This window comes from Gracilinanus agilis, chromosome 3 (assembly GCF_016433145.1).
Source record: "Gracilinanus agilis isolate LMUSP501 chromosome 3, AgileGrace, whole genome shotgun sequence".
In the NCBI taxonomy this organism is placed as follows: Eukaryota; Metazoa; Chordata; class Mammalia; order Didelphimorphia; family Didelphidae; genus Gracilinanus; species Gracilinanus agilis.
Window position 1 is genome coordinate 560,628,130 of NC_058132.1, and position 25,393 is coordinate 560,653,522.

General features: G+C 35.8%; 1 protein-coding gene across 2 annotated transcripts in view; it reads left to right on the forward strand.

Annotated features, from left to right (window-relative positions):
- The window catches only part of KLF12 (Kruppel like factor 12), a 554,999-nt gene that overhangs the window by 242,772 nt on the left and 286,834 nt on the right, over window positions 1-25,393 (forward strand). The window contains exon 2 of one of the 2 annotated variants that reach the window (XM_044670595.1): window positions 11,859-11,948. In XM_044670595.1, coding sequence (XP_044526530.1) covers window positions 11,859-11,948 — 90 coding nt within the window. Of the gene's footprint in view, window positions 1-11,858; window positions 11,950-25,393 lie in introns of those variants that run through there. The other variant, XR_006505831.1, reaches the window with a different exon arrangement.

A 25,393-nucleotide genomic window follows, 5' to 3' on the forward strand; every position in this document is an offset into this window, starting at 1 on the left:
TGAACTTTGTTTCTTACATTTTAAAATATTTCAGATGTTTTAATGCATTATAGTTTGCATAAAATGCATAAAATATTCTTTTGCACTCAACTTCTCTCTCCCCAACCCCTGCTCCCTGCTTCCCAAGAAAACAAAAACACTAAAACATATTTATTCTAAACAATAACTGAAAGGGGATTTTCCCATAGTTCCATTGTATCCTCTGAGTCTAGCACAATACTTAGAACAGAGAAAACAAGTAAGAAGTACCTGTTGTTTTTTCTCAGACTAGCACCAGAACTTTTTCACAATGAAGGGTATCTTAGCCTGTCTTCAGTCCTGGTTTGGAATTCAGCCTACAAATCTTCTAAAGGTATTAAGAAGAATTGTGTGAAATTGGTATAAGGAAAATGTTAATAAGTTCTGCATGGCCAGCCCATGACATTGGGATACTTGTGGTGTCTCAAGAATTTTCCATGCAGTCCTTGAAACAAATGTGAAGAAAAAACAAATTGCTATTGCAAATAGTATCAAAGTTGATATTTGACGCATTATTAGGATTGTTTTTAATAACTGAGAGTCCTCTGACAAGATAGAGATGCACGAGGGCATCCAACTAACCAACAAACAAAAGGAGAGGTTGAAAGGTGGTATCCTTTATTACCTTAGATTTATTAGGGCCTTTGGCTAATGATACTGCTGAATACCACCTTCTATCATTTGGATTAACTAACTTTGTGTTATGTGCATTCATTTACAATTTGAAAAAGGACTTCTAATTGTCTTGTGGATACTTTGTGGGAAATATAGATGGTCCTCTCTCCCTCTCCTTCCTTATACTAGATTTTACAGCTTTAGGAGTTCCTGTGACCAAAAAAAAATGTCTAGGGTAGGCTGCATTCAGTTTGCTTTCCAGTTTGTTAAGATAACCTAGCTTTCACTCCTCTTTGCTGTTGCCTGGAACATCCAAGGTCACCATCATAATACTGCAAGTGACCCTGAGAGTCAAAAACCAACACAGAACTTGTATCTGAAAAAATTCTGAGAATCTGGCCCCTTCTCCAAATTGGGTGAAGCTTTTGAGTAGCAGTGTAAGAAATTAATGAGTCCTGGAGTAGAAGTGTAAATTGCAAGAACATGTAAATTGCTGTAATGTAAATATAAGGTTTTACTAGTAAAGCACATAAGGTTGGCATTATAAATCTCACACATTTTGACAGAAGAATCTCTGTTTGAAGCTGCTATGTTGGAGACTTTTGGAAAGTGGTTTAGAATATATTACATGGAACATTTTAACACTAAAGGGGGCTTAAAGAATAGTTTTACAGGTCTCTTTTCTAGTACTTATTTCTCCTAGTCAATGATTGCTTTTCCCACTGCAACAAGAAGAAAATTCAAATGATAGGATGGGAAAGCATTTTTTAAATGAATGCCTTTTGTGTTTATATCATCATCATTTCTGAATATCACAATGGATAGCATGCTGGACCTGGATTCACATTCGGTCTTAGACACTTATTAGCAGCATGACCTTACTCAATTCACTTTAACCTATGTTGGCTTCAGTTTCCTAATTAAATATGAACATAAATATAAAATGAGGATAATAAAAAAAACCTATCTCTCAAGATTATTGTGAGGATAAAACATTATAATATTTGTGAAAAATGTGTGAAGCAGTTTGTAAAACTTAAATGACTATATAATTTCTAGCTATTATTATCTATTAAGATAATATTCCCCCTACTTTCATACCCAACAAGTCATACCTCATAACAAAGATTTAAAAAAAAAGAGAAAAACAAGTCACCAAATGCCAATGTCATTTTTTAAAAACCCTTACCTTCTGTCTTAGAATCAATACTGGGTATTGGTTCTAAGGCAGAAGAGTGGTAAGGGTTAGACAATGGGAGTTAAGTGACTTGCCCAGGGTCACATAGCTAGGAAGTGTCTGAGGCCAGATTTGAACCCAGCACCTTCTATTTCTGGGCCTATTTCTTAATCCACTGAGCCACCTAGCTGCCTGCTGACGATATCTTTTGTAAATGAAATCCTTGATCCCCTCTTTTAAGAAGGGAGAGAGAAAGATTTTCTCAGCTATACTTTGGGAACAACTTGGTCATTAAATGAAAGATAATTTTGAATCTTTGTATGTCATTTTAAAAAAAGTTCATTACTCAGTTGCTTTGCAGTCATCAACAAGAAATGGATACCAATATGAAGCTATAAATTTTCTTGGATGCTCTAGGCATTAGTGACTTTATGAGAGTGATTACTCCATCACTAATGCAAAACTCAACCCTCTCCACATGGTCTGGATGGTGTCGATGAGTTACTTTGCCTAACAAGGTAATGGACACCAGCAGCTGGCCAGCTCTCTCATGATAATCTTCTCTGACTTTATTAGGCTATTGGACAATAAAGATACAGTTCATTGCAGGGTCCATTCTCCAGACCTTTCCAGACTAGCATAAATCCTTTAAGAATTTGGGTCTAATTCTGCAGAGTATTCTCTATAGTAGAGCTACTTGAGTGGGCCCTTCTGTTTTAGAAGAAGAAAAGTAAGGGGAAAATGTGTATCTGTATTTTGTCTAAGCAACTTTAAGGTAAATATGAAGGGAAACCCATATTAGTTAAGTTTTAAAAATATGTGTATGCATTTATACTCTCACCCTACATAAATGTATGTGTGTATGCATAGATAGAGTGATAGATCGATCAATAGATAGATAGACAGATAGATGGCTCCCTATATATTTAAAATTTCTAATTGACTTTAGGTAAGCAATTTTGCTTTGGAAAAAAGGTGTACATAAAAATCAGAACATTTGAAGGTTTACAAAGCACTTCATGTACATTAACTCATTTGATCCTCACAACAACCTTGTGTGGAATATGCTATTATTATTGCCTTTTACAGATGAAGAAACCGAGGCTAAGAGGGGTTAAACTTGCTCAGGGTCACACAGCTAATTCATGATTGAGGCAAGAATTTAATTTACGTTTTCCTGACTCCAGGTCCTACAGTATACTTACTCTGCCATCTTATTCTCTCTTATAATGAGCATTTATTTAACACCTTCAGGTTTTCAGGTTTATAAGGGACTTTATAAATATTAACTCATTTGATCCTCACAATCTGAGATGTAAATGAGATTATAATTTCTATTTTAAAAATGAGTAAATTGAAGAAGATAGGTAGAATGAGTTGCCCAAGGTCACACAGCTAATACTAGTCTCATGTTAGATTCAAACTCAGTTTTTCTGGACTCCAGGCCCAGTGCTCTATCTACTACAACATGTAGCAGCCACCTATGCAAACATATATACCCACGTATACATAAATGTGTTGGAGAGAATTTCAGAACTGTGATTTCATGATCAAAACAGGACAGCATTTTTTTCTGGGAGTTGAAGTTTTAGAAACTTTCCTATTTGACTTAGAGGCTATGTGACTTGACCATGTTACACAGCTAGTATATGTCAAAGGTATAACTTGAACCCTCATGTCTTGTCTTCATGGCTCCAAATTAATCACTATCTATTATGCTATACTCCTTTTCCCATTTGTAAAATAACTTTTGTAAAATTGGATTCCCTTGACTCTGAAGTTAGTGTATCATCCCAGTAAGATAGATCCAAAAATGTAGAATTGAGAAGGACTTTATAGATTATGTAGTTCAACCAACCACATCATTCGGTAAAAAGGAAACAGTCAAAAAATCAAGGAAATTAGTTTCCCAAGGTCACTTATTGTTGTAAGTGGCAAAGCCAGAATTCTAACTCAGGCATCCTAACTTAATGTTCTCTCCAATGTACTATGCAGTCTCTGTAATGACAGTCATTATCTGCTTATAGAGCAGATAAAATAACCATGGATTTCATTTTGAGAATGACTTGTTAAATTAATTACAAGATATTCCAGAAGAGAGGTGTACAATCTCATCAAGCTAGAAAATATAGTGAGAACTTGGCCATTTAAGAAGTCAACCATCTCAGAAACTAAAGGCTTATTTAAATTATTATAAAATGTTCCGAAGAAAACATTAATACAGAGTAATGGCTAGAAAGTTAGCAGTTTCTTAATTGTAATAGCTCTTGCTGTGTGTCCAGAATCCCTATTTAAGACCTCTATGCCTGGCTGGTAAATTCTCCTTTACTTACCACCAAATAATGGCATTTAGTATTGACTAAGGTCGTGACTTCAGGGAATCTGACCCTTCTCCACTTACTACTTGAGGAAAACAGGCTGTAAATTGAGTATCTCCAATTTCTTCTGTACAAACATTGTTTATACATAATTATTTTCATGTTGGGTTCCCCATTAGATTGTGAACTCCATGAAAGCAGGCACATGAAGTGGCCATATGCACTGAATCACACAAGATATATGCACACCTCTGAGTCATTTGTCTGGCTCACTCATCCCAACCTACCCTCACTGATGTAGATTTTAAGAGAAGATGAACTAACTGGTTATCCATCTTTCTGGGTCATAGGGGTAACCCTGTTTTGGAAGGAATATTACTCCCCTTACTCATCACAATAGTATAGTTTTGATGCCCCTACCTTTGTGATTCCACCCAACCACTCATATTGCTGACGAATTAGATTTTAAACATAACTATTTAACTTAGTAATAAGGCAAAAAATAATAATGATACCAAAGGTATTAGTGTATTAAAGAAAATGTAAGAATAATAACTACATACACATAAATTTGAGTCACATTTCCCTACCAATCTAATCTGAGTCTATGGTGGAGAGTGGGCAAAAACTTAGAGCTAACCAGTAAGGGAAACATGATTCAGGAACTCTCATGTACTTGGGGAAGTTTAAAGCTCTGCATTTTAGGCTTTGGTGTCATTGATCTATTGAGAAACATTTTGAACTTAAGGAATTGTTTTTCTTCTTCCTACTTTTCTTTTGAACCATATCATTCATCAACTGGGCAATTCTTCTTCTATTCTAGGACATCTCAATGTACAAGCTCCTTCAACTTAGTCACTATTAAAATGGCCCTGAGAATCAGTTTTAATTGGCATAGTAGTTATCTTCAAGCTAAAGAACTCCAAAACTCATCAGGTTAGTTTTTTTTTTTCTGGGCAATTCAGACAAGACTAATCAGCTATTCACTCACACTCATCAAGGTACTGATTCAATTCATCAACTTAAAACAAAAATTTGTAATTGTTTGTTCAATTGTGTTCTGACTCTTCATGACCCCATCTGGAGTTTTCTTGGCAAAGACATTGGAGTGGTTCACTGTTCCCTTCTTTAGCTCATTTTATAGATGAGGAAAGTGAGGCAAAGTAAAGTGACTGCTTAGAGTCACAAAACTAGTAAGTGTATAAGTCTCGATTAGAACTCATCTTTCTGAATGTAGGCCTGGCACTTTATTCACTGTGCCACCTGGCTGCCCACAGCTAGCTAGCAAACAAAACATAGCTAAAAACAAAACTTTTGAAATTGAGTCTCTGGTCAAAGTAGATAAACCTTCCTTCTCTGAGGCTTCACTTCTGTTAATTTCTAGATGTCACTAAAAGACAACAGGTGATGGTGAAACTCTTGTCCACTGATATAAAATCTCTTTCTAAACAATCCATAGTTTCATAACCAAAGGCTTCTGTCAACTGATTGCGCTGGTTACCACTTTTTACTCGGCTCTAACAGAACTGACCTTTCCAGGCCCTCCTGTTTCTTCAATCTTTAGTCTTCATTTGGTATTTTCTTTATCCAGTCATTCACATCAGAGCCATCTGGTATTCAGAGACTTATTTTGCATTTAGGAGATTAAAATCTCACCTATAAAATCAATAGTTCTTATTTAATCATCTGCCAGTCTACAAACAATCATTTGATTTTTTTATTTTGTGTGTTTTACCTTCTTAAGCCTTAAAAATAGTTACATGGAAATGAGCTGAGGGACCACAATTCCCTGTAGTCTCAACCATTTCAGACTTCAAAGAGGTCTAATTTAACAGTCTGTATCTCTGACAACTGTTTCTTTACACTTACATTCTAGGAGTTTTTTTTTTAAACAAATAACCATTCTTTATCTGCTCCTTTTAAAACATCAATCTGTTCACATTCAAAAGAGACATCACCTTATAGCCCTTACAGGGTAACTTGAGCCCTTACATTTATGCCATCATTCTTTTTCTTCTCCTTTTTGCAACCAAGCTCACTTATAGCCATCTGAAAATTATGTTTCTTTACACACGTATCTTAGCAATCTTCATTATACCAGTTTTTTTTCCTATGCCTAATGGGCATAAAACTTTTCATCCCTGAAAGAAGCAATACATTACATCCTTTATCAGTGGATTTATTATTATTATTATTATTATTTAAAATGTCTCCCTTTGATTTGTGTTTTTAGCTCTTATAACAGTGCCTAGAACATAGTGTACACTTAATAAATACTTGTTAACTGACTGATTGATGGCCAAAAACAAAACAAACTTTTTTCTACCTCTTTAGCCCCAAACTGCTCTATATGAAAGGACAACACCCTCAAGGAATAGTAACTGACATTAATATTACCAAGTGTAGCCAAATCTGAAGACTGGGAGAAAAGGCAATGACAGTCATCTTGAAATAGCTAAAGGACCATCATGTGAATGAGATATATGGAGAAGACTTGAGTACTTATAAGAAAGAGCCTTTCAGACCATTTTTCTGTTGGAATGGGCTGATTTCAGTGGTTCATCTGGTATTCAGAGACTCACTTCTCACTTATGACATTTAAAAAACATGCTAAATCCCACTGATGAAATCAATAGTCCTTATTTATTCATCTGCTTATCTACACAGAATTATTTAATTTTCATTTAGTGAGTTCTACTTTCTTAAGGCTTAAAAACAACTCCATGCAAATTAGCTGAGGGACTTCAGACCCTCTTTACCACTAGATATATTCAATAGAGGAGATACTTTTATTGGAGGTGGGTAGATAGGATGTTGAACCAAGTGACTCCTGAGGGCCTCATATAAATGTAACTGTGTTTGTATGAGATGATTCCATTATTCCCACTGAAGAGGGATTTTTCTTTTTAGTTGCTATGTATATTCTTGGTACATTTTGCTGAACATGTATATATATATATATATATATATATATATATATATATATAATTGGCTTCTTCTATGTCATAGAGATATTGTAGAGAGCACTGATATGTTGCACAGTCTGTGAAAAATGCTTCTTTGGCAAATGGTAGTATCTGGAGATGCCACACCCCAGTTGTGAACATGGAATTAGTCATCACTTAGCTGCTCAGATCATGTCCTGTTGGATTCAGTTTTGCTGGGAAAAATGAGCTCTTGCTGATCAACATCACTGCTTATAAATGAGTAACACACGCACCCACTCACACAGAGAGAGAGATAGAGACAGAGACAGAATCCAAATGCCAGAATGTCTTCTGACTGGGGTATTTCATAAAGATTTTTACAATCTAAGTAAGTACCAGAGAATCAGTACTGAGAGACTCAAATTGATGGCCCTGTGTAATTTCTATTTATTTCTTGAGAATCAATTGGATTATTGATCCAACTCCAAACATGTTTTGATTAAGTGCATGACAAGATGGGTTTGACAACACTCCCAATTTATTGGACTACACTATGTATTTAAATTCACATTTTCTGGGACTGTGTATAGCTGATCTTGGCTTGCCAGGATATGTCTGTCAATGTTGTATTCTAATGACCACCTCTTCAAATCTCTGTAATTATATATGCTTCTGTGAATGGTTTCCATCATGCCGCTCAGCTCAGTGCTTAAGCTGATGCAAAACAGGGTTAAAAAGATGAAATTGAAGATGAAATTTTTTCCTCCCTCCACAAATGTTCAATCCAAAGACAGCTCAACTCTTTTAAAATATACACGAAAAGGAACAGCACTTCAGGAAACAGTTCAGCTGTCAAGGTCTAGACCTCCAATGGTGCCCATTGTTATTAGTGGAAGTATGGCAGGGAGATCCTGGGAAACTCTGCTTTTGTGAGGAGTATCAAGAATGGCTTGGCACCTTTAAAATAATGCCATAAATTGTTTTACTTTGTTCACTTATGTATTTGAGCTGGAAAGGTACAACATGCCTTTAGGATATGCAAATTTAAGCAACAAAAGAAAAAAAGAAAAATCTCACCATGAAAATATAGTTAGATTTAAATGTGCTAAATGGTACATGAACCAGTCAGGTTTTCATGATTTATCAGTTTTTAACTTCAAAGACTCTGGTTAGCTTGCATTTTTTAAACTAATGAGTTTATCACAGCCAGTGGGAAAATGGTTAAAGTATATCAGCTGTAAATTGGTACAAAGCACTAAAAGGGACATTAGCCTCTAATCAGATTCTAACAGTTCATTAAACCTGCCTTTCCAGAATCGTTCTTTGTCTTTTTTCTTCCCCCCTTCTGCCTGTGCCTTCCTCATAGAGAAGTAAGCTTCTTCCCTTTTTTTCATCTGGGTAAGACCTCCTCGGGGATATGAAGCAATATCAGCTCATCCTTCTTTGTCTACAAACTAAACAGCCAACGGGATGCTTTATTATGGTAGATTCCTGATTTTGCTGTATAACCTAACTGCTCTTCTTATTAATCACGAAGGCAAGGGACTTCCTAGCTGGCTGGATAAAGGCTTTCCTGAGCCTAGATGGTGGGATGCCAAGCTGGCTGAGGTTGCAGCTCCACCCACCTCCAGCATCCAAACCACAGAAGCCATTGAGGCCCTAGGACATGAGATCCATTCTTGATATGTAAACAAGAAGCTGGCCTGGTGGGAAAGAGAAATTTCAAGTTTGGAACACATTAACTTAGCTGGCCAGTATGGCTATAATTTCTCTTGCTCTAGGCTAAACATCAGGTGCAGAAATTTGGATCAACTGGAAAAGCCAAGTGTGAAGGTTTAAAATCTGTCTCCTTTTTTATTACTCTAGTTTATATATCTCAGGTACATTTCTGGGGTGGGAGGGAGGAGGTAGGGAGGGTCAGACATAAGGAGTTTTTGTTTGTGTCTAAGTGGCAACAAAATGGAGGAGGTAGTGAATAAACACCCTCTGCTTTTTAACTGCACAGTGTGACATTGTCAAAGTAGCAAAGAAAGTTAATTTTTCCAAAGTGGCCATTAATGAAGAGGTCCTTGCAAATGTCATTTCTCAAAGTTTCTTGAAAAATACAGTTATTTTTACAAAGAAAAGTTACAAATAACAGCTTGGCTTAACAAAATTTTGTCATATTCTCATAATTAAATATACATTGTAATGAATTAATTATTAATTATAATTAGTTGATGATTAAACATGACAAAACAAAATTATTAGATTATGTAACCAGTGACTTTATATGACAAGAAATATAAAAGTTCAATTAATCCTTTTAACTCAATAAATATTTGCTAGATGTTTAAAGTTTCTCAGCTCTGCCTTTAGCAACTGAAGGAGATAAAAGATAAATTACACTGGTCCATGACCTCAAGATACGACCACTCTAATAGACAGGTTAAGACCTGTACCAAATTAATTCTAATATAATGTGAAATGTCATATGTCTAAAGAAAGGGCAATATGATACAAATGTTCAGAGGAGGGAGAAATGTCTAATGTCTTGAAGAAAGGCTTCATGGAGAATGTGGCATTTGATTTGAGCCTTGATAGTTAGGTTTTCAAAAAGATAGAGATCAGGGAAGGGAAGGCATTCTCTGACTAAGAGTGAAGGGATAAATGAACAAATGTCTTTGGCAACGCAATGATGGCTGGAAAAACTACTGTTTCATTTACAAGAAGCATAATATCCAAAAGGGGGAGTTTGATATCTCCCTGGCACTCTTTCCTAGGCAGATCACATTTGGAATACTCTGTACAATTCTAGGTGATACAATATACCGAGGATATTGGTAATGGAGACCCAGAGGAGAGCTAAAATGATGATTAGATATGATATAAGGATCTGGAAGGAGAGAAGAGGGAGGAGAGGAATGGATTGAAGGAGAAGGCGTATAGGTTGGAGAAGAGACCTAAGAGAAGCTTGATAAGTTGACATTAAAAAGGATTTTTTTCTTCCCCTCAGATGTCAGGAGGAAGAGGTATAGTACAAGCTTGATAAAATTTTATTTTGATAAGAAGGGGGGAAAAAAGCCTAGCAACTATCAGAGGTATCCAGATATGCAATAGGTATCCTCACAAATGAATGGGTTCTCCTTTATTGGAGTTTTTCTAGGGAAAGGATGGATTCCTACTAGCTATAGATCTTGCTGAGGAGTTTCCTATTCAAGTACAGATTAGATTAAATGAGTCTCTGCCAGCTCTGAAATTCTATAATTAAAAAAAACCACACTTTTATAATAATCAAAGGATTGTACTAGGCTTTGGGGAAAATACAAAGGTAAATAAGACCTAGTCCTTGACCTTGAAGGGCATGTAATCTAGCTGTAGAAGCTGTATATACAAAAAAATCCCTACAGTATCAAACACTACATAAATGTCTTAGATACAAAGAAAATGCTATCTTGATAGATTGCACAGACCACCTCAACTATATCTGCATATATTTTCTTTAAAATATCCTTATCTCGTGAGGAAAAAACGAATTATGAGAGCATACTTTAAATCTTTAGTGTGGCCATTTTCCCAGCATATTAAGTTATACAAGGCTACACTGAAAATGTGGAACTTGTGTGCCAGATTTTAGTAATTCTTTTAAGAAGGAAACATGATACCATATGACCCCTCAATATCTAACTGCCTTAAGAAAATGTAGAGATTTTAAGTAAGATAACAAATTTGGTTCATTTAATTCTTTAAGAAAAAAATCCCGTTACATGAAATTAGCAGAACTGGGAGAACATTGTACATAGTAACCACACTATTGAATGATGATTAACTGTGAAAATGTGGCTACCACCATCAATGCAATAATTTGGGACAATCCTGAAAGTTTTATGATGGGGAATACTATCCACCTCCAGAGAAAGAACTGTTGGAGTAAGATGGATGTGGATCAAAGTGTACTATCTTTCACATCAATGTATTTATGGTTTTAATTGGGGGTTTTGGTTTTATATGAGTGTTCTCTTACAAGAATCACCAGTATGGAAGTGTATTTTGCATATATGGGCCAGGGGAAAAAAAAATATATATATATATATGCAGCCATCCAAGACATTTGTTCTTAGGAGATTTTTGTGAAGTGAAAACAAAATATAAACTTATTCAGAAAGTATATGATTTTTATTCTAGAAGTGTGCCTTCACACTGCTTAACAGTTTATTCTTACTAACTTCGTCTTCTGAATCATGTATCATGGGATACATTGGTAGGAGCTTTAAAATGTCAAGGAGCAAAATATTTTTTTGAAGGAACTTAGAATAGGAATAGAATTTGTTATCATTATCAAAATTATTTATTTTGTACTCTACTTACCCATTTTAAAATAGGTTATGCATTTCAGATAATTGATTATCATTTAGTTGTAATTTAGACCACCCAGTTTTCCCTTTCATGCACTTTCCAAAGCTGTGGAATGGAGAAATCTGCCCAACCCCTCCCTTCACCACTCTTGCAAGGAGTGAGATGAATTGTTCCAGCCCTACATAAATTGAGGGAGGGCTTCCTTAGTCTGGTTTATTACAGCCTGACCTCCAACCCAGAGGTCAGAAAATGAGACTGATTAATTCAACTTCCTGGTCATCATTTCAAATGAAATTTCAGATTAGGGAGGGATAATTGGTTATGTTGATATTCTCATTTAATTATACCTCATTGCTTTTAAAAAAAGTCATTCAGCAGTACTAGACGTAAAGCATGGAAGGCAGATGTCCGAAATATTCTTTCGTCTTTTATAGTTTATTTCCTTTCTTTTCCTTTCTCTCTTTTCAGAAAATCAGCACCTTTGAGAACAGAATGTTAATGCTTGATGGGATGCCGGCAGTCAGAGTCAAAACAGAGCTGTTGGAATCTGAACAAGGGGTAAGTTGAGGTTTCTAGACACTCCCCTTCCCCCCAACCCTTTTCCTGATAGCCATAATCATTTCCAGACCTAAGGCAAGGTCTTTAGCAGACACAAATGTAACCCTCCAGTATGCTGAATAATACCCACCCGCCTGCCCCTTCAAACACTACCCATTTGTGAGTGCAGGCAATCTGGCCTTTAGGAAGGTGTATTCATTCACCTCGTGGGAACCATATGGTCACTACTTAGATGTAGCTTGGTAAATGTTTTGAAAAGCCTAATAAAAAAATCCAAAACAAAGAAGAAAGAATAAGTATCAAGAAAGGTAAGACTAGTCTCTCAATGTAGCTTGGGGCTTTTAAAATGGGGAAACAGCTGAGTACAGGTAGAGGTATAATGTAGTTAATGTTTGCAGGATGAATTTTTCTATTGACATTTCAATTCATCCTGTTTCATACCATAAGAAGAGGGGGGAATACTTGATCAAATTGAAGGTCAGTATATTTGAAGTGTCTGTAAAAGCAAGTGGAAATTCTACAATTGTTGAATTAATTCATGGCTACTGAAAAATTTAAAGTCTGAGATTGCAGCTGGATTTTTTAAAAGGGCATGGATAATTTCACAACTGTTAACATTTATAGCTCTGCTAGTTAAAATAATGATAAGGGCAGTGGGATTGCATCATCTCTAAGCTGAGCCTTTCATTGAGAAAGAAAGGAAATAATGCCTTGTGTGCAAGGCTGTACATTGGCTATCTGAATCATGGAAGTATTGTTTTTAAAGGGAGCAGGGATAGCTAGAGGTAGAAAGCAAAACAAAGAAATAGACAGTTAGTCTGGTACTTGCATGGGGTTCTCTCTTCTTCCAAAACCTGCATAAAAGATTACTTATTCCCTCGATTTGACAATCACAATAATTTTCAAAATAATGCTGACCCTTTTCTGTAAGGCAGAATTTAGAGGGTTTATCTTGGACACCATCTAAATGGATTATTACTGATATTTCTCTAAATAATTTTGTTTTAAAGCAATAAAACTTTCTATTAGGATGGTCTTCTACATGGAACCAGAGGTGGTATAGTAGATAGAAATAAGCACTTCAAGGCAAAAGGCCTGGGTGCAGATCAAGTTTTTAGCATAATGTCTGGCATATTGTAGGCACTTAATAAGTGTTCATTGATTGACACCAGTTCAGATGTTTACTAGCCATGAAAACTGAGACAAATAAATTAAACTCTCAGGGCTAAAAAATTGGGATAATGATGTTTGTATTACCTACCTCTCAGTTTTGGCACATTGTAAACCTTTAAAGCACTATGTAAATAAAGGTAATTGTTTATATGGTTGCCAGTATTTTAGTGAGACTTGGTACTTTAGCCTTGTTTCTGAGACTTCTTTGCAAGGATTAATATCTAGATTTAGAATTCACTTATTTTCCAATTATTTCATCCACTGATAAAAACCAATGAATAAAATTCTCATGATCACATTTTCTCTCTTGATTGAGATTGTAGCATGGGCCAGTGGTGGTCATTGGGGAAATCCAACCTCCACCACAACAGAACCATTGATTATGAAGACAGTGGGCCAGGGGACCTGACTTTATAGTGCTGTACTTTTTACTATTTATGTGATCTTTAGGCAAATTATTTAACTTCTCAGCCTTCGATTTCCTCATATTTAAAATGAAGGAGTTGTAATAGTTGACTTAAATGATCTCATTCTAATGAATAGTATTAATATTTTAAATATTTAATTAAATAATATAGTATTTTAAGGTTTGCAAAGCATATTATAAATATTATCTTATTTGATTTTCACAGTAACCCTGGGATATAGGTAATATAATTAAATCCCATTTTGTTGTTGTTTAGTCATTTTTTTAATCATGTTCAACTCTTCTTGACTTGCCTTTGAGGTTCTCTTGGCAAAGACACCAGAGTGGTTTACCATTCCCTTCTCCAAAAATATCCAAAAACATTTTATAGATGAGGAAACTGAAGCCACTAATGGTTAAGTGACTTGCCCAGGGTCACATGACCAGTAAGTATCATAGGCTAGATTGAACCTAGGTCATCCTGACTCCAGGTCCAGCACTCTACTACTTTGTCACATAAAACTATTGTTTTTTTTCCTTGATTTTATCTGGGTTATCTTTGTCAATATATTTATATGTCAATAAACTGACCATCATAATTATGGCAATGCCATACCATTTATATCAACACGTCACCAAGACATATATCATAATCATCAAGTAACTCTAGTCAACAGATGAAAAAATCCAGATGAAATAGTAGTATAGAATTTGAATTGTTGAGGAGCAGAGATTATCTTGCTTTTGTATTTGAACCCCTAGCACCTCGTTTAGTGCTATGCTTTTGCATTTTTTGATTGAATAAAGTGGCTTTCCTAACTTTTCAAGACTGATTACCCTATCCAAATTAACCAGATAATGCCAACTCTTCTTCATCACTTTTTTCCCCTCTCTGAGGTCTGTTTTGCTGATTTATTCCTTGGTGCATGGATCCTTTAATAGAAACATATAGAAAATAATATTTAAAGCACATATGTTTTGATGATCATAAGTGAACATATTCTAATATTTAATTTTGAGCAATTAGTGTTTTCTTTGTTGATGGGAAGGAAATGAAATATCCATTTATATTTCATAACCTTAAATATAAGATGACTCAGCAGTTCCTTCAACTCAAAAAACAGTAAATATATTTGTGTATGGGGGAGGGGTTGGGTGTGTGTGTGCATGTGTGACAAAGAAGGTAATGGGAAAAGCGTGAAAGGCAAGCTAGAGAACATAACTTGAACACTGATGAATAGCAGATAGTATTGCGCCACACCATCAGGCATCATTTTCATCATTCTTCTCTGATTTCATAAGTTAAATCTGGGTAAAAGTTTAAAGCTTAGTATAGAATAGATTAAGAACTCACATTTATATAGCATGTTCAACACAACAAACTTGGAGGGGAGGTCACACAAATATTATTATATCCATTTTACAGATGAAACAACAGGTTTGGAAGAGTCTAAATGACTTATCAGAGGTTGTTTCACTAGAAATTAGCAGGACAGAATTTCCGAAAAGGTCTGAGTGTTGATGTCTTACCACTAAATCACTTTACTGAAGGCCATCTTTTCATTGATTTCACAAATTAAATAGAAACATCGTCTACTATTTACCCCAAAGTAATTATTTTTCATGTATCTTAACAAACATAAGCAAAATATCTTCCTGAGATTTTGACCAATTGTTTCTTTGTGAAAAGGTATTAGTCATGTATTGATGTGAAAATCGGAGCCCTGCTTTTGTTTTATTTCATTTTTTAATGCTCACCTTCCATCTTGGAATTAATACTATGTATTGATTCTAAAACAGAATTTTGGGGAGTACTAGGCAATGGAGAGTTAAGTGACTGCTCCAGGGTCACAAAGCTCAGAAGAGTCTTAGGTCATATTTAAACCCAGCAGCTCCTGTCTCTAAGCCTGGCTCTAACTATTGAGCTACTTCACTGTCCCACTCTCCTTATACATTGATATCATTTACTATAATTTTGAATATGAATATTGGAAAAAATTAAATACATATTTGAATGTCTATTCTTCAGTTCTTTTTGAAAGATATTTTATGTAGCTCTGAAATAGCAAGATAATTATACCATTTAAATTCTTTTTTTGAGTGAGAATTGAATAAAACTTTATTATTCGAAGTTGTATACTTGCTTGTTAACTTTTAGTACATTACTTTATACATATAGATTTATTTATGTTATTCCTTTGTTCCCAAATCTTCTTGGGGTCCCTGGATACCATTGAATAGAATTATAGCCCTTCCATTCAGATCTCTACAACTTGGTGCCATCCTACCTGTCCAACTTAATCTAATATTTTCCCCTGCTATTTATTTGTCCTATTTCACAACCAAGGCAGAATATTCCCTACTCCCTAAAATGCTTTTTGTTTTCCATTGCCTCAAATCACTTTCTATGTCTCAAATGCCCTCTCTCTCTCTCTGGGTGACTTTAATATCAGCGTTATTTGTGTACTTGTTCTATTCAGGTACCATGGTAGCGAGAACTAGATCTTATCTAAACTATGTGCTGTCCTCAGGTTTTACCTTCCATAGTATTCTATATTCAGTAATTGTTTAATATATATTAGTTCCATTGAATTAAAAATAATGATTTGCCTGCGCTATTATTTTTTTAAATCTTTACCTTATGAATTAGAATTGATACTAACCATAAGTTCTAAGGCAAAAGAGCAGTAAGGATTAGGCATTTGCGGTTAAGTGATTTGCCCAGAATCACGCAGCTTAGAAATGTCTGCGATCACATATTTGAACCCAGGATCTCCCATCTCTAGGCATGGTTTGCTAACTATTGAGCCATCTAGCTGCACAAGCCTGCGCTTTTCTTTAAAATTATAAATAAAACAATGGAAGTATTACTGACTTTAGAGTCAGAGGACTTGATTTCATATCCTTCCTTTACCATCTATTTCATTTTCCTCATTTATAAAAATGAGGTAAAATGAGGAAAATGAGGCCCAGAAAGATTAGGTGTCTTTTCAAGCTCTGAATCTATGAATCTTTAATCCTAATTCAGAATTGGACTAAGCTTCCCTTCAGTTCATATGTTTTACTTTATTTCATCATTTCGAACAGCAGACATGATAGAAAAACTCCTGCCAATTATGTCATAGCCCATAACTCTTTCAGGAGAGTTGACACTTTCTTCTGTGAAATGAAAATATATTTGTGAAATTCAGATTCTGTTATTTATGCATGAGTATTAAAGGCTGAGTTTTTAAATAAATGATTATAGCAACATAGAACAGGAGCCTACTTAATGGATTTGCTATTTATTCTTTCTTGCTGGTTACTGTAATCTCGTTTCACTTTTTTTTTTTTTAAACCCTTGTACTTCGGTGTATTGTCTCATAGGTGGAAGATTGGTAAAGGTGGGCAATGGGGGTCAAGTGACTTGCCCAGGGTCACACAGCTGGGAAGTGGCTGAGGCCGGGTTTGAACCCAGGACCTCCTGTCTCTAGGCCTGACTCTCACTCCACTGAGCTACCCAGCTGCCCCTCGTTTCACTTGTTTAAAGAAAAAACCCTTACTTTTTGTTTTAGTATTGATACTATCAGTTCCCAGGTAAAAGGGCAATAAAGGCTAAGCAACTGAGGTTAAGTGACTTGCCCAGGGTCACTTAATTAGGAAGTGCCTGAGGCACTAAGACTTCTCATCTCTAGTACTGGCTGTCTGTCCACTGAGCCATTTAGTTGCCCCTCTAGCTTCCCTTATGGCATTATTCACATATATATGTATATATAATAAACTCTATTGAAACATCACCCATGAATTAGAACAAGTAATATTTGTAAGGAGCTTAACACAGTCTCTGGCGTATAATAGATGTTATATGATTCCTAAGTATAATAATAAGAAATAATATATTAATGAGTATTTCCTAATGCCAGTAGATATGTTGTAGTTTAGGACTCAATTGCCGCAACTTTGTTGCTTCTCTTCTGGCATTGATTATGCAACACTATGTAGTCAAGTACTCGTATTGTCTCATGTCTAACAATTGAAGAAAAGTTTACTAAACCTTTGCTATGTGCAAACTACTCCATTAATTCCTGATGAGGATTTCACGTTGGATCATACATAGTTCCTTAAGCAGTTTTATCAGTCAATAAGTCAACAGTGAAGAAGCATTTATTAAATGCTTGTTACCTGCGATGCATTAGGCTAAGTACTGGCACATAGAAATAAAAAAAATTAATAATTTAATAAATTCCTGGACCTCAAGAACTTAGATTTTAATGAGGGTTGTTATTGTTTTAGATATGTCCAGCTCTTCTGTGTCTTCATTTGGCATTTTCTTGGCAGAGATACTGGAATGATTTGCCTTATCCTTCTCCAACCCATTTAGGAAACCAAGGCAAGGACAGTGTCTTGCCTAAAGTCACACAGGTAGTCTGAGGCCATATTTGAATTCAAGAAAAGATGTGTCTTCCTGACTCAAGGCTTGTCACTTTATTCACTATACCACCTAGCTGCCCTCTAAGGAGGGAGACATCTTGAAAATTACTTCATGCAAATATATATTGTATATACAAAGATAATATACTTAATATATGCAAGAGTTAGAAGAAATCTCAGAAAGACATTAAAGGGATAGTTAAGTAACTCAGTAGATTGAGTGCTGGGGCTGGAATCAGGAAAACTCATCCTCCTGAGTTTAAATAAGACCTCAGACACTCACTAACTATGTGATCTTCAGCCAGTCACTGAAGTCTGTCTGCCTCAGTTCCTCATCTGTAAAATGAGCTAGAAAAGGAAATGGCAAACCATCCCAGTATAAGGAAACTCCAAATAGATTCATAGAGTTGTATATGACTGAAATGAGTGAACAATGACCATCTCAGAAAGAAGACTGTGGCATTATGGGGAACAAGGAAAAGCTTCTTGAATCAAGTGGAATTTCAGCTGATATTTGAAGGAAGCCAGAAGATGGAGGTGAGACGAGGTAGAGGTGAGGTGAGAAAGAATTCTAAGCATGGGGCACAGTTGGTGAAAATGCATAGTTAAAAATGGAGCAGTTTTTGTGTATGTGAGGAACAATATGGAAGCCATAATTGCTGGATATTTGAGAATGTGGATTAAGAAAACTGTAAAAAGGCTAGAAAAGTAGGAAGGGATCAGGTGATGAAGGGATTTAAAAGCTAGAAGATTTTGTCTCTAATCCTGGAATTAATAACAGTTTGGAAAAATATTGGAGATTATTGAGTAAGAAATGACATTGCTAGAATGACAGTTTAGGAAAATCCCTTTGGCAACTGAATGGAGGATCAAAGATGGTCGAGAGTGGGGAGATTTGAAAAAGAACAATTTAAAGGCTATTTCAATAGCATCAGTGTGAGAAGAAGGCTTGAACAAGGGTGATGGGTGTGTGATTATGGAGGAAGAATGTCTACTTAAGATGTAAATATAGGAATGATAAGATTTAATATTAGATTGATTATGTGATGTGAGGCAGAATGAGGAGTCAAGAATGATACCATTATTCCACATCTGAGTGCCTGGGAGAATTTGTTCCTTCAAGAATAATAGAAAACTTGAGCAGGTTAGGGTTTTGAGGGGAAAGGTAATAAGTTCTTTTTTGGGTATATTGAATGTTATATGTGAACCAGACATCTAGTGAGTTTGGCCTTTAGCTCACAGGAGAGACCTTTAAGGCTGGATATATAATTCGACCTATATATCATTTGCAGAGAGATGGTAATTAAATCCATGGTATCTAAGGTAATCAAGTGAGATAGTAGAGAGGAAAAAAAGAAAGGAAGACCTGAGAACCTGAGAACCCCATTATTATTGGGTTTTTTTGTGAATAGAAATATGCAAAATAAGAGCCTGAGAAGGAGAAGTTGCATAGATAGGTGGAAAAATAAAAACTCAGAGAGCAGAGAGGAGTACCTAGGAGAAGAAGATGGCCAACGATGTTAGATATTTCAGAGAGGTCAAGGAAAAATTCTGAAAGAAAAATAGATTTGAAATTTTGGTGTGGGGAAGGAGGTATAGTAGAATGCTTGAAGAAGTACCAAAAAGACTCACAATAAATATCAAAGTGAGGGAGAAAAACAGGATTGGGGATTGAAAGGCAGATGTCTAGTGTCTGACATCATATTTTAACTGACTCCAGGCCTGGCACTCAATCCACTGTGCTACCTGCCTTAATACATACTCCCCAACAGTACAATTTTCACAATGCAGTCAGTTTTAGAAGGAAATCCAAATTAACATTAACCATAGAGGGAAAAATACTAAAAGTCCCTAATAATAAAGAGAATATTAATTAAGGCAATTTTAAACAATCATGTTATTATTCTCAATAGAATGGTTAAAAATGGCAGAAACCCATTATTAATTATTACATTAAGAAACAAGCACCATAAATACATTTTGGTAAGATATGTTTAAATCAGCAAAACCCAAATTGATTGGTAAGACTTTAAATTTGTCAAAACAAAACATTTTGGAGAACATTATGCAAAAAGTCACAAAATTGCTTTTACTTTTATACTCAGCAATTCAGTTGTTGAGACTTCATTCTAAGATATCTTCATAGGAAAAAAGATGTTATCTGTGCAAAAATATTCGTAGCTGTTATATTTGTAATAGAAAAAATGGGAAAAACTATTCAGCATTTGGAGAATGACTGAATCAATCATGGTTTATTAACACAATAGATTATTATAGTGTTATAAAATGATAAATATAAAACATAGAGAGAAACATGGAAATATTTATGAAGAATTACACAAAATAAGACTAACAGAACCAGGAGTATATACACATTGTTTACACTTGCATTTGGATTTTTAAAAAAAGTCAAGCCAGTAAGCATTTATTAAGCACCTACTATTGTGTTTAGCTCTAGGGTTACAAAGAAGGAGAAATATCATTTTTGTTCTCAGGGAATTCATTGTCTAATTTGGACAATAATATGCAAATAATTATGTTCCAAAAAGATATAGAGGGATAGAGAGATGATATATATAAAGATAGAGATAGGGAGGTAGATAGATAGATAGATAGATAAATAGATGATCTTCTATATAATATAATAATATCAAAAGGAAAAGGGTAAAATTAGGGAGAACTGTGAAAGAACTTCTTGCAGAAAGTAGGACATTAGTTTGAGGCTTGAAGGAAGCCAGGAAGTAGATATGAAGAAGGAGAGGAATTTAGGGATGGGAGGATAGCCAGTGAAAATGCCCAGAATTGGAAGACGTGTTTTGTTCAAGGAATACCAAGGAAGCCAGTGTCATTGGATTTCATGGGGATAAGGGATGATTAGAAAGGGAGAAGAGGACCTACCTTTTAAAGCCAGATTATGAAGGGCTTTAAACACCAAAGAGAGCCACTAAAGTGTATTGAATAGAGGGTTACAGGGTCAGACCTGTACTCCAGAGAAATCAGTTTGACAACTGAATAGAGGCTGGATTGGAGTAGGGAGGGGAGGGAGACCAAGTATATCTATTGCAGTAGTCTATGCTTGAGGTGATGAGGGCTTGAACCAAGAGGGCGATGTTATCAGAGTAGAGAAGGAGACATATTTGAGAGATTTTGTGAAGGTAGAAAGGATGGCTTAGAAACAAATTAGATATGTGGGATAACAAGATGAGGAGTTCAGGCTAACACCAATGCTGAAAGTGTGGTAGGGAATTTCAAAGGAGGGAGGTTTCGCAGTAAAAGATCATGGAGATGTTTTGAACATGATGAATTTAAGATGTCCACATGACATCCACTTCCAGATGCTCAGACAGATATGAAACTGAAACCATTATGGATGATAACTGTTTTAGGTATTATTCAAAGATAATATAGAAGTCTGATCTGTTTTCTATAGGAAGCTTACAGTTGTTTTTTTTAACCAACTTCATTGTCATGCGGTTAGTATATGCCTAATAAATATCTGTGGAATTAAATTAACTTGAATGTATAAGATGATGCAGACAAAACAAACTTTAACCCAACTAGATTATAAACTCCTTAATGATGCATTACTTTTTTACTTACCTTTCACTTAACCCACTACAATGCATAGTTTTTCATCTGAAACTATTTTGAAAAATTACAGAATCATAAATTTTCAGAGTCGGACGGAGTCTCAATGTCCATCTACTGCTACCCACATCTGAAAAAGAATCCCTGATCCAACTTTCCTTTAAGACCTCAACTGCCTCCTAAGGTATACCAATCCACTGTTAGAAAGGTTCTAACTTTAATTAATGATAAAGTATAAATTTAGAATCTTCCAGGGGAATGGCACTATTGTGCCAATCCTGTGCAGATACTGATAGGAATGGGTGCTGTGTCATATTTGTGTTTTTATATTATATTATATTAATGCATTTAATTAAATAATTTAATATAATTAATTCATACATTAATGTAATGTCCTTAATGTAATTATTAATAGTATTGTTTTGCCTTTGGCCTCTGCATTCCTGATTGGTGAGAGCCCACTATATCATCCTGGCCATTTTCCTTCAATGACATTGGGAGTGCCTACCTTTCTTGCTTTAAACTGCTCACTCTGGGCACTGTAACCAAATTGACACCATCACTGCTTTTATTAAGGTCTTGTCAGTGGATGGGCATCTAATTCCATTCACTATTCTTGTGACTTTCCTAGACCTGATTTTTCTCTAGTCAGTGTCATACTTCTGCCCCCCCCCCCAAGTTTTGCCTTTGCCTAAATGAATGTGAATTCCCTGAGGGAAAGGATTCTCTCTCTTTTTTACTCTGATCTCAGTACCTGGCTCAGCATCTGACACTTTAGCTTTTGATAGATTCATTCATTCATTCATTCAGTAAAATTCATAGCAAGAGATCAGTGTATAATAATCTAGTTAGCCCTTCATATATGTTGGGGAAAGAACTTTTTTTAAGCCTTTTCTTGTTTGTGATTACATTAAAACTTATCAGTAGGGGGCAGCTGGGTAGCCCAGTGGATTGAGAGTCAGGCCAAGAGACCCGAGGTCCTAGGTTTAAATGCGGCCTCAGACATTGCCCACCCATACCACTCTTCCACCTAGGAGCCAATACACAGAAGTTAAGGGTTTAAAAAAAATGAAAAAAAACAAACTTATCAGTAGCAACACACCAAAAGATACTAATTTTTTCCAGTGAGCCTTTATATTTAATTCTGCATGAAAGGTTTAGTGTAAATTTTTGTGCAGAGTTTGAAGAAGACAGTGGAGTTTTAATGACTTTATCACAAGTGAAGAAATGGCATTATGAAAAAGCTACTCGAGGTGCCCTTTAACAAAGCTTCATTATTACCTCCCCTGCTGTGGAACAGGAGCTGGCATTACTAATAAATTGGTAGAATTACCTTAGAAATATGAATTTGCTTATCATTTAATATTCTATGGTGACCTAGTGCTTAAAATCTTTTGATCTGCAGTGAAATCTTTGTATGTGGGTACCTTGACTTCAAAGAAAACACTTAGAGAAACCTTGTTCCTTCTTGTATGGGCATACCAGGGATTGTGTGGCAGGACTGATATCTCTGCTTGTAAAAGTCAGGCTATGGGGGGAGGGGAAGGAGATTGCTTTGCATGAAAGTAAAATAGGAACTGGGCTGATTTTAATAATGTCAGGATGGCCAATAAATGTATTAACAGAAAGAATTGAAAAGCAATGAGCTGTGATAGGATTTTCAGATAGTCCCCAAAGGAAATAGAATAGCAGACAAATGCTCCCTGAGGGGCCAGGCATAGGCAAAGCTGTGTAGTAGACTTCATCCTCACCTTCCTATCTCCCCTTTCATCCTTTGCTTTCTCCATTTCTTGGGCTTCTGCTACCCTCCTGCTGTGTCCTGATGCATTTGGAGGCTGGCTGCTACACTCTGCCCATACCAACTTGCTTTCTCCAGCTGTTTTTTTCTTTTTAACTTCTGGACCTGTAGCTTCACTATCTTCCTTCAGAAAACCTAGTTGTAATTTGCTTCCATTCCTGCTGGGGCCTGCTTAAGTCAGGAAGAAACTAATAAACTAATTCACATTGTCAAGATAATAACTGATAATAACTTACTGTGCCACTACTCTGAGATCTGTTTGAGTTTTAACGTGGATATGGATAGCTTAACTCAAAAGATCCTGTGAAAGTGATATTTTAGAGACGAAAAAACTTTGTCAAGGATTTCTTTGGAGCCCTAATGTGTTCAATTTTACAAGAATGGGGAGCTAAGTGCGTGGTTTGGGCTCAGGAATCATCACAACATTGAAAATATCTAAGCTTTCTACTGGACTGAAAACATAGACATTTTATACACAGATTTTATTGACAATAATTTGCCCACACCTGTAGTTCACAAATTACTTTTTTAACTGAAACTCCCAAAGTCACAGGAAGCAAAGAGCCAGTAAGTATTGGGAATATTTCAGTAGATCCTCTGTGAACCCCTGACTCTTTGTGTTCAGTCAATCCCAGGCATTTAGTCTTTAAAAATGCCTATGTTCAGCACTTACTTTGAGGCAGGCACCATCCTTGGGTCTAGTGTTACAAATAAAACGAATGAAACAACCCCTGCTCGTGAGGAGATTACAGTTCAGAAGTTATTAGCTGAGATGGAATTGACCTTTCTCATCCAGACCCAAAGATTAGCAAGTCTTCTGGTGTAGGACCTCAACATCTTCTCCCCTGACATCCCCCACCCCCAATTCTCTTTCATTTTCCTCTTCCTCTATTAACCAGCCTCCTAAGTTGATTTTTCATACCCTGAAACCAGTGAAGTGAATGTTAAGGGAAGGCTACCTAGGGAGGCTAGACCTTTGCTGGAGTCTGAGAATGAAGCCACATGTGGTGTTCCCAGCTGCAGATAACACAGTGGGAGCAGTTTAACCAGAATATGGATGATTGAATCAAACATAAGGTAAGCTCACATTTACATGATGTGTTATGACTTAGAACAATTCCCAGCACACAATAACTTTAGAATGCAGGGAGTACAAGTAGCCATGATGCCCATCTTAAAGATGAGAAAAACTGAGCCTCAGAAAGGTAAGTGGTTTTCCTAAAGTGACATACCCAACACCCAGATCTGAGACTTGAAGAGTAGCCAATATGATACCCTTTCTACTAAAGCCTCCTGCATCTTCTTGCCTCTCATATGACAGAAATCCTTCCTTATTAAGATAAATGTGTGGAGGCACCTTACACTTCTCATGTTGCTCAGGCTGTCAGTGACCAGGTTTGCAAAATAGAAATAGATGGCATGATGCCAAACTTAGAGTATCACAACTAATGTTCTAAAAATGAGATAGTACCTCAGAAATAGAATATTAGGTCACTCTTGCCCTGAGGTAGTTCACCCAAAGAGTATAATTTTCAAAATTGGATGAATAATGAAATGCCCATATTGAGTCAAGTATTAAACAGAGCATAAAAAGAAATACCATTTTATTACCCAAAATATTGTAATCGAAAGGAGATGACAGACCAATATCGATTGGTATTTAATCAGCATGCTTTACAAATTCTTAGTCTTCTTTTTCTTTTTTGGGCCATCAGATTTAAAATTCTTTTCTCAAAATAAAAAGAAAAGCATGGTGAAGTAAGATAGTTGTACTGTATAAAAGCTGATTGTATAGGAGAGGCAGAGAAGAAATAATGGTTTTTGGATGTAGCAAGATAAGGTATAGATTGTGCATACTTCTCAGTGTCCAGCCCTGATTTTATAATGATGTTGTTTCATTGAGTGAATGTGGAGAAGTTTTAGAAATTAGCACTTGCTGATGTCTTCTTTTTATTCATTGTGTGTGAAGGAAGGGAAAAGAAAAATTGGGGAGAAGGAAGGAAATGGGAGACGTGCTATTCTAAGAATATAAATCAAAGTATTCAAAAATTGGGAGAGTCCCTTAGAAAG